The sequence below is a fragment of the Ammodytes marinus genome (assembly GCF_949987685.1).
Source record: "Ammodytes marinus genome assembly, chromosome: 8".
NCBI lineage: Eukaryota > Metazoa > Chordata > Actinopteri > Uranoscopiformes > Ammodytidae > Ammodytes > Ammodytes marinus.
Genome location: NC_137212.1, coordinates 27,290,082 through 27,301,130, shown reverse-complemented (window position 1 = coordinate 27,301,130; position 11,049 = coordinate 27,290,082). Strand labels below are relative to the sequence as shown.

The window sequence follows — 11,049 nt, the reverse complement described above, 5'->3', positions numbered from 1 at the left end:
GAGAAATGTGCCAAATATTCCCCAAAGACTTAATAAAAAATATATCAGTATAGGTATTAAAAAATAAAATAGAAATCTAACACAGATGACAAGGCAGTACATTGGAACATGGCATGTGTTGTGTGTTATTAATATTAACAGTAACTGTGATGGAGCTCATGCTTCAGTCTTTGTTTGCCCACTGATCTTAGGGATAAGTCACATCAACTGCCACCAGAGCATTTCAACCCAAATAGGTTCAGCCTCTGTGTTTCTTTGTAATATTAAAACCACTGATGATACATTTTGAAAGGAGAGTGACACGTTAATGAGAAGTCACTTTCACTGTTGTACAAGTTGTAATGTAGGCCCCTACTAATGCATTGCATCAACTTGTCTTGTTTTTTGTGTATTAACAGCCCAGCAAATGCTCCTCCTGTGCCAAGGAGTGAACGGGATGAGAAAGGACGGGGAAGCCGTGGTCTGGAATCACCACAAACAAAGTTTCCAGGGTGAGTCAATGACAGTAAAACACATGCCCACAACTCATGATATGAACACAACTTTTCAGACCATGTCACACACACACACACACACACACACACACACACACACACACACACCATCTATTAACTGGTAAAATTCACACCAGTTCTCAAGTCCATGCAGGGGGCTAAAACGCACAGTTCTACATCTCTCTTGGCTCAATCGATTTATACAAATGCCTTGCTGCTGATATGATTCACAGACTAAAAGAGCGTGAAGTCAAACACAACAGTAGCAGCCTAGTAATAAGCTGGAAAGAAGAAAAAAGTCTGTTTACTCTTTCCCAACTCTGAGAAAAATGATGCAACAGTGAGTACAAGTGCCTTAATTTAAAATGTTAGGAGGGGGCAAGAATTACTGCAATGCATTCAATTAATTTTCCAGGAATCTTGCATTTTTCAACGAGCAATTTGTTTTTCGTTGTAAGAGTGCACATTCTATGGACAATTTCCAGAGGCGTGCTCACCATCCAGTTAAGCAGTAAACCAATTAACAATAAAATAAAATAGAGTATTTCTTTCAGGGAAGGAGAAAAGCCTTTTCAAAGGAAGGACCACCGTTTCCCATAACAAGAGGATGAGTAGTGTGTCTAGAGTGAGTTACAAAGGCCTAATAATTAATATCTCAGCGTCAAACACCCGAGACTGACCCCTTGACATTACACTTTCACACTAGGTCTCAATCAAACCCATCTGTCTGATTCGGTCTGATTTCCTGCTTTTGAATAATAAGCGAGGGTTGATTGTACTCACATAACTTCTACGCAGGCTACATCCTTTTGCCCATGTCATTCGTCTAGATAAGTCATATGCTCTCGCACTCATGCAACAAGTTTGCAACGTAATCCTGGAGTTAATATGTTAAATCATACCAACAATTAGTAGCTTAACTCTGTCTCACCTGCTGTCGCTTTAAACACAATATTAGCAGCTACACAGCACATGCATAAACCGTTAAATACAAGAAGAGGATAGAACACTCGATGTAACAATGCCCAATCGACCATGCTCTGACATTAATAAACAATAAATAAATAAATAAAATAACACAAACCGCTCAACAATCACATCCACGCTCAGACGGCTGCCTACAGACCTGTGAATAATACATCTATTAAAGCTTTCCTTCTTCAACAAACCCCCGATGACTCGCGGCATTCTCCATCTATGCAGTCAGCGTACCTGCAGGAAATCTGGCTACAGGAAAAATGAAATGTGGACAAGAAGAAGAAAGGCAAAGCCTGTCACATCGACCTGTCCGCATGGGCCTAATTAAGATGCCTGCCTGTCTGTGTGCTCTACATGTAGCCTAGGCTGCCAAGTGTGTGTGTGTGTGTGTGTTAAATGCGACGGAAGGCAACGAAACAGCACATGGCTTAAATCATAGAATATAAATTAGTTCTGAGAATTTCGGGGGCTGGGTTAAAGGAATTGGTGACGTCGCAGGCCCGACGTCCTGTGACTGTGGACTCAACCAAAATCCAAGGGGGGAGGAGGGAGGGACTGGATATCTATAAAGCCTTTTACTGCAATATTCTACAAAATAATTCTTCTTTTCGCGCCGTCTGAAACATTTTCTCTATGCTGTGCTTACTGTAAAAAGCGCTTTGTGTAATACAAGTCAGAGCAACCGCTTGGAAATAAGTTGTTTTCAACCTCTAGGGGGAAAAACGTGGCTCCCCCGCCCCGGGAGAAGTGGTACGGTCTCGGGCTCAAATTCCGAGAATTGAGCTCGTCTGATTCTTAGAACAGGGGTTCTTAGAAGTGGTGATGCAAGAAGTTTCTAGGAAAGCGCTACCAGGTGATTTTTTAAATTCCTTTTTCCTCTTATTTGGCGCGAAGTTGTTATGTACTGTGTACTGTGCTCATGTTTTAGACCTAGCCATTTATTCATTTGTGCCGTTTTAAAGTGTTTGTGAAGCCTGTTTGTGAGTGTGTCTGCTGGCAGTTTGAACAGTGCAGGGACGAAACTCTGAAGTGTGGGCTGTAGTGACAGGCAGAGCAGCGCGCTGCTGACAGCTCGTCTGCCTCGGTGCTCTACTGTGTAGTGGCCGCTCGCCTTGAAGCAGTGCGGGGCATACAGCAGCCTCCACACACCGCTCCACACAGTCTCGTTGAAAGCTGCTCGTTCAATAGAGAGAACAGCACCGAGGAAAACCAAGAGTATGAGAGTAGTGTAACGGCTGTCCGAAGCCGCGAGGCGAGCGCAGAGCTCGGCATTGCACGCGCTCTGATTTCACACCACTTTGAACGTTCAAGTGTCAACACAGTGTGGCGGCGGCAAGCGCTCGCTGTCAGAGCAACTTTGCTGGCAGCATGGCAGCCAGGTTTAGGACATTTTTCACTTCGCGGTTTTAATTTGCTCTAATGGAGCGAGAACGGCTGCGCCAAACGAGCACTTCTGTTACCGTAACATTACAGCGGAAACATTAGTGTTTCTGTGTGCGTGTGTGTATGCGAGTGAGAGATAGAGAGGGAGTGTGAGAGCGTGTGTGTGTGTGTGTTTTCCACGTCGTCGCACCAAGTTGTCAGTGGTGTTTCCACTGTGACACTTCACCAAGTTAGAGGGTTTTTACCAGATATTGGTGTAGCCATGTTTCTGTCTCGGTTTCTCATTCTCTTGGAGCACTTAGCATGTTGGCCCAAACAATTTTTTTTAGTTATATATATTTTTTTTTAATGAACATTTATTGAATACCTACTTTTTGCGCTAATTGTGTGCTGTTAATTGAATGATATCTCTAATGCAAACTGACTTGAGTTAAATAGACAACTTTTGGTCATCTTGACATCATTTCTGAAAATGTATTTAATTGTGTTGACATCACTTGTTTGTCTTGTTTGTTTGTCGCCCACTGGAGGATATTACAGTCTGTTTAGGCTGCCCTTTTGCTTCGGCTCTATTTTCGGACGTGTGTCCAGTTACAGACATCACTCTCTTGACACTCAGTTTCAAATTCTGTTATAATTATTTCCGCGTGCGTGTTAAAAAAGAAAAAGAATGAAAAAATAAATAGCCTAGCTGATTCTGTCTTGTGTTATTTTAATTAGTTTATTAGTCTCATAAAAAAGACTGGAGCTAAACTGGACAATAACATGTTGTCACCCGCTCTCACAGTTTTAATTTCATTTCAGCGAACAAGGCAAACAGTTTCTTGTGTATTTCTCCCTTCCAGCTGCACCGGGATGTGATCCAGATTGAATCATGGCGAGGGGGGTTATTTTGCGGATGAAGTTCAAATTCATTAAGATTTTAATAAAAAGAAATAGAAGTTTTCATTAATAAACGAGCTGCTTGCTGGAACCAATTTCCTTATTATATCAGCTCGTTCAGTGTGTTGTAGTCCTATGAGAATCCGATACGGCGCGCTGACACAGAGCAAACTTTTCTCCGTGAGATTTGACAGCAGACAAAATGAGTTGACAGAGCGAGTTTTGATACGGGATAATAAATGCTTCAATGGAGTTTTTTTTAAATGCTCTGAACGTCTAATGGTGTTTATTTATCTGCCTTCACAAATGTATCTGTCAGTTTTCATTGTTTAGTCATTGTTTTAATATTTCTGAAAAAAGTAAAGTAAATAAAAAAAAAAAAATACAACAGACCGTTATTACAGAATTATGATAATACTTGTGTTTGCTCCAGTCGTCCTACAATTTCTTCATCTTAATTTGTTATATTAACTTGTGAACCAGTAGATTTAGAAATAGAGAAAGTGAGGGGGAGAGTAACGATTCCAGAGGTAGAAATGTAAACGTCTAGACAGTGTTTATTTGATAAATGGCGCCGCCTTCTGGAGGAAGGACCGTCACTGTTCCCTGCTCTGCCACACTGATAAAGACCTTGTGAGCATCATAAATCACTTCAGCCCAATTAATTTACTGAAATATTGCCGCTACTTCAGCCTTGGGGGTTGACTTGTGGCACACCAGTTAAATTAAAGCCATCACTGTGCTATGGTTTGTGAGATAATCAGTATTTCATTATTTTTTTCTTCCTGTTTGCAGAACTTGACAAAATGGCTTGCGCAGCAGACAGCTGCATACAATTCACACGCCATGCGAGTGATGTCCTGCTCAACCTCAATCGCCTGCGTAGCCGGGATATTCTCACGGACGTCACTATCCTGGTGAACAGACAGCAGTTTCGGGCGCACAAGACCGTCCTCATGGCTTGCAGGTGTGTGTCGCTCTTGCCACAAGTTACTGTACATGAGCCAATTTCCCTGCTGTAGTTAGAAGATGAAGGAACTGATCTATGTATGCCTTTTTCCTTTCCCAATGCTGCAGTGGGCTGTTCTACACCATCTTTACCGACTCTCACAAGTGCAACCTGAATGCCATCAGTCTGGACCCAAAGGTGGACCCAGAGGGCTTTGCCATCCTGCTGGAGTTCATGTACACCTCTCGTCTGACACTAAAGGAGAGTCTGATCATGGCCATCATGAACACAGCCATCTACCTGCAGATGGACCATGTGGTGGACACCTGTCACAGATTCATCAAATCCAGGTTGGTACAGTCAAAGTCATCCTCTACCCATACTTCGCTACTACTGTATTTAGTATGGCATATAAGAGAATCAAACTCAAGGTGCGATGTTGTGATGAAATAAATAAGTAAAAGTATGTCTCAATTGTATCTGACTGCATGCAAACTACGTACTTTTTATGGCTGGCTGTAGTATGTAGAATTGTAAAAAGAAAGAGTATGCTATTTGGAACGCAGGGACCATTATCAGTGTGTGCCATGTTCTTTACCTTCTCCCTCTCTTCACAGTGATCCGACCCTCAAGCTGCCCAGAGATGAGTTTTTGGTCAGTCCCCTGGTCTTACCTCAGGATGTCCATGCTTACCGGCCCCACGATGTTATGGACAGTTTGCACGGCCGCGTGGCTCCGTTCAGGGACGGCCGGCCCTACGGCTCAAACATGTTCAACGGGGTCAGCAGCCCCAGCAACTACCATCTCTACGGACAGTTCCCCATGCCGGGGTTCCCTTTCCCTCTCTGTAAGCTGAGCGACGCCAAAAACGCTTTTGCAGACCTCTCCAAGAGCGCCATCCACCACAAGCATTGTTCTCCTCACGACATCAGGGCAGAGTACAGCAGGGCGGTGGGAGCTAGCTCCTCCAGCATCATTCACTCCACCACCTACGCCTCCAGGGAGGTAGGTGAGGAGCTGAGGAGGGAGAGCCACGAGGGGCTGGCTCAGTCCATACCACTAGCTACAAGGAAGCGTGCGTTTCCTGTGTTGACCCTGGAGCACCAGAAAGACTTGGGTAAAGAGCACGCTCCCCAGGCAGAGGAAGACCTGATCCATCAGCACTATCCGCTAGGGATCCCCACCGGACGCAAGAGCCTGATGAGCAGCCCACAGAGCCCGCTCAAATCGGACTGCCAGCCCAACTCACCCACAGAGTCCAGCAGCAGCAAGAACGCAGCTCTGTCCCAAGCCGCCGGGCTACAAGCCCCACAAGGTACACCATCCGACCCCAAAGCCCGCAACTGGAAGAAGTACAAGTTCATTGTAATGAATCAGAGCGCCAAAGAGGAGGAGGCAGGGCTAAGGGATCCCGGGCTGCGCTCACCTCAGCGTCTTGGCCTGCAGCCCTACCTCCACCCCACTGACCCAGAGAACATAGACTCACAAGCCACCAGCAAGAGCAGCGAGCACAGTGAGGACCTGCCTGTGCCCCAGGCCAGTCGGCTCAACAACATCATTAACAGGTGAGGGCTTCTTCTCAGTTACATGGTGGCAAACTTTGAATAAGGGGTACAGATAGAAAATGTATATTTGAAAGAATCCATTTCAATGATAGATTGTGATTCTTAGGTAATGTTTTTCTTTTATAAAAAAGTTTTTCAAAATACGAAACAAGTGTTTTCATATCACTTAACATCATCCAAATGATACCTATCAGCAAACATGAGAAATGAAACAAAATAATCTAAAAACCTTGTCTAAAAACAATTAAAAAAATGTAATTGGGGTGGGCTTTAATCAATTCATCATTCATGATGCACCCCCTTTTTTTTGCATATTTTTTCTTCCTTTTTTCTAGTGTAGTGAGATTTCACACAAGCTTTTTAAATGCGTCTTTTTGACGTTTGTCTTCTATAATCCAGTGAAAATAAAAAAGAATACCATTTAAAAAGGATTCAAATGTAACGCTTTGGAATATTTGGACATTCTCAAGGATCCATTCACCCAGTATTTGTATGAAACTGACTTGGAAGTATTTGTTTTTTTTGTCCTTAGTGCACTTGAGGGGTCAATGAGGACCAGTGACAGCCGCCCTGCACACTACTTGAGCCGCCTGAACTGCTCGTCGTGCGGTGCCCCGTCTCCACAGCACTCAGAAGTCTGCCCTAGCACGTCCAGGTCCCGGCTAACAGAGGACATGGCAGAGCTGCACTCGGAGTACTCAGACTCCAGTTGTGGTGAGCTTATCTATTAGATATTAAATGTTAGCGCAAATGCAAAAAAAAATAAAAAATCATGGTATTATTTAGGACTACACTCACCGTTAACTCTGATTTGTCCTCCAAACAGAAAACGGTACATTCTTCTGCAACGAATGTGACTCCAAGTTTGCCGAAGACGAAGCGCTGAAGCAACACATAGTCCAGATGCACAGCGACAAGCCATACAAGTGTGACCGCTGCCAGGCTGCGTTCCGCTACAAGGGCAACCTCGCCAGCCACAAGACGGTGCACACAGGTACGCCCACAAGACATGGATGTATTGTCTGATCAAGTCGACGCTCTTTCACTGCTCCATTTTCAAGTCTGATCCTTTTTTTTTTTTTTTCTTTCTCTCCAATTTTTCAGGAGAGAAGCCGTATCGCTGTAATATCTGTGGTGCTCAGTTTAACAGACCAGCTAACCTCAAGACTCACACCCGCATCCACTCAGGAGAGAAGCCATACAAATGTGAGACGTGCGGAGCTCGTTTTGTACAGGTAATAACAGCTTTACATTACAAGTCTGATTCTGATAGGAAACATTTTTCCTCTCTTTTGTGTTTAGGCTAATAACTAAATATGGGATGGTATACAGTTCTTTTCAGCATGACAGAATTATCCATAGTCACAGTGATTTACATCCTGAATGGTGTTTTGGCTTCCAGACAATGGATACCAATAAGTGTGCTGTCTGAAAAAGTTTCATCAAAGAAATTGCAGAATCATCCCCTGATAGTAGTTTTCACTGATTCTGATGCTATATTCTCCAGACATATATTTTGATTCCAAGCTGATCCTATGTGTTTTCCCGTTGACGTTTCAGGTTGCTCATCTGCGTGCCCATGTGTTGATCCACACGGGGGAGAAGCCATATCCGTGTGAGATCTGTGGAACGCGCTTCAGACACCTGCAGACGTTAAAGAGCCACCTGCGCATCCACACAGGAGAGAAGCCCTATCATGTAGGTTCACTTCCAATTAGTACAAAATCACGACATTAACTTCCTCATGATTAAATTGAAGATTTTCCAAAAGTCAAAATGCCTTCGAATAACATTGCCCCCCTCTTTCCTTTTTCCAGTGTGAGAAATGCAACCTGCACTTCCGCCACAAGAGTCAGCTGCGGTTGCATCTCCGACAGAAGCACGGCGCCATCACCAACACAAAGATCCAATACCGTATGTCAACGGTAGACATGCCCACTGACTTGACTAAAGCATGCTGAGCTAGAAGAAGGGAAGAGCTTTTATGGAGGCAATCTTGACCTTGGCATTTTAAAAAGACCCCAACTTGTACAATCATCCAAAATTGTAGTGCCACACTGTGTTCTCATTAGACAGATAAATTGGCTGTGTACGCCACTCTAAACGGGTTTCCACTACATGTGAACGTAGAGCCACTAATGGCATCTTAGTCACTTTATTGTTTCTATGTAGATATAAATATATATATATATATACATGTATGTCGGAAGTGTTTTTAAGCTTTGAAGGTACATATATAAAGCTTTATTTTGTTGAGAAAGGAAGGAATGTAAACAATCAGTTTTTTGAAAAATACAGTATTTTATATCAGAACTTACTTTTCTGAAAGTATTGAAAATTTTGATCGACGGGTGGTACATATATTTTAAGATAACGAGATTTGCGGCTGTATAGAATTGTCTATACATTTTTATGTAGATGTACGTACATGTTGCACCATGTCAAGTTGCCATATTCATGTGAAGAGAGGGGGGGGGGGGGCATTGTAATTGTGTTTAGTCTAAAACATATCAGATAACTGCTGCTGTCTGATGAGGATATGCATGAGGTACTCTGTTACCAGTTGTCAGTGCACATGACGTGGACAACTGCATAAATATTGTGTAATTATATCTGTGGGATTGCTCTCTGCTGGCAGAGCCAATCTAAGTGTTGAAAATGCATTTCAAGGTACTGCTTTGTAATGACCAAGGAAATATTTTGCTTCAGATATATTTGTATAGATGTGGACTTAGTTTTATTTTGTTTTCCATATGTGAAGGTTTACAGTTTGTTGGTCATTGTTTTAGATCCTACAGTAAAGTTGTGTAAGTGTCAAAAGTTTGTTTTGTATATACACTGTGTATTCAATGTGCCTTTCTCTACGGTGACTGAACCTATCTCCATTCAGCCCAGCTGTATTAAGGTACAACTCAAGGACACCACTTGTCCTATATCCCCCTGTGTGTGTGTGTGTGTGTGTGTGTGTGTGTATGTGTGACTGTGTATATATTTTTAAATGCTTGTCACCAACCTTAAAACATGCAAATTCATTGTAAATCTTCAGGATTTGTTTTTGAATTGGGCTTTTTTTTAAACTGCATTCAAATCATTGTACAATGTTATAGATGTATGAATGTAAAATAAAGGTATTGGATTTCTATGTATAAACACCAGATTGAGTTTGTCATATTACATCGAGAATGGACACTGGATATATAACGGTGTATAGCTTTACCCTTTATTTTGGCCAGAAATATTGTTAGATGGCTACAAAACGAAACTAACAACTTAAAATATCAAACATAACACACATAACTATAACTAATAAATCAAGTCGTTATGCCTATTTGACCAGCAAGAAACTTCAACCTTTACAGATGGAAGGATCATCAATTTAACTGCACAAAAATAAAACCTACAAGCTGGATTTGCCCAAAACTTTTTCTTAGGAAAGAAAACACATCCCGTCACCTTTCAATATCCAAATCTGTCTATAACGTACTACAGTAAAGGAGAGAGAAAACATAGCCTGTTACTGAACTTGACTCCTTTGACGGAGAAACATGACAAACATCCACAAAAGCTCCTAATAAGCTTATCGTCAAACAACAATCTTTTGCACCTTATGGCCTTGTTTAGATAAATATGTAAGCACACCTATTAAACTTTGGCTGAATAATGGACATTGTGGCAACCCCTGACGATGAAAGAATAATGGTAAATGGCTAAGTATATGTGATTGTGACAGTAGAACAAGCAAAGACTCAGAGAACTGACTCAAGTGATGTCAAATACACAGACATATCTACTTAAAGTTTGCTGACATCAACCACTATAAAGGCTATGTCCTACCAGACCAAGTAGGTTAGCAGGACAACACCTGGATTCACAGAATTGATCAAGGTTCCAATTTACTGTTAGTAAATCAAGTTTTGGTTTTTGAGAGGAAGAATGTGTTAATTCCATATTTCAAAAATACTACTTGAAATGATGGGAAAGTGTAGCTACAAGAGCAAAAAAAAACAGATAAAGCAATTCTATGACAAATCCATTGGAACAAGAAGTACACTTGAACTGAAATGCTGTGCATGAATAAAGCATTGGTTGAAGTCACATGTATTGAGCTTCTACAGCACACCAAAGGTCACTTTACATTCACCGCTTATGGCAAGGATCATGTGTTTCCCATCACCTCATTCAATACATCTCAGTAAGCAGATGACTAGCACAGTAACTCTATTGGATATTCATTTTTATTTCCCCATGAATGCAGTCATTTACAAACTTACTTTCCTCCACGACCGAGGCTCATGGCAATGACGTGTATTCAGTGGTTCCAATCATTTTAAAGGCCAAAACTAAAATCGTCACACATTTTTAACATAAAAACCAGAAACCTTTATAAAACAATAACAGGATACAATATAAATAAAATAGCTTTTTATTTTGAATTGTTTAAAAAAAGAAATCAGTCATAATTTTTTAAAGATAAGCAACAGTTCTTGTATTATGCAACAGAAATACTTCCAACAGATCTTTACCTCCATTGGGCTAAAAACTGAAATGGTTATTATTTATTTTAAACTAAACAAAGACAGTATCAAATGAGATGATCTCTCTGTAAGGTTTAGACCATTTCCAATAATTATTGATTTGACAAATTATTGATAAGGAATGAAAATCAATTCTCTGTGAAAGTACAGGGGAAATTAACCATGGTGCTTACTTACAATATCTGCCTCATCTTTAAGTGAAGAAAACTCAGAACCGAAACTATTCATTACACACTGTCACAAAAAAAAAAAAAACCCATCCC

At 41.5% G+C, this 11,049-nt stretch overlaps 1 protein-coding gene across 1 annotated transcript; it reads left to right on the top strand.

Moving 5' to 3' along the window:
* The first annotated feature begins 405 nt into the window (after positions 1–405).
* Positions 406–8,520, top strand: bcl6aa (BCL6A transcription repressor a). Its single transcript, XM_080032257.1, has 9 exons — positions 406–491; positions 4,533–4,704; positions 4,815–5,036; positions 5,304–6,251; positions 6,784–6,965; positions 7,078–7,245; positions 7,356–7,486; positions 7,812–7,949; positions 8,069–8,520. The coding sequence occupies exons 1-9, from the start codon at positions 407–409 to the stop codon at positions 8,210–8,212; spliced, it is 2,190 nt and encodes a 729-aa protein (XP_079888383.1). The 5' UTR covers position 406; the 3' UTR covers positions 8,213–8,520.
* Positions 8,521–11,049: the final 2,529 nt, after the last annotated feature.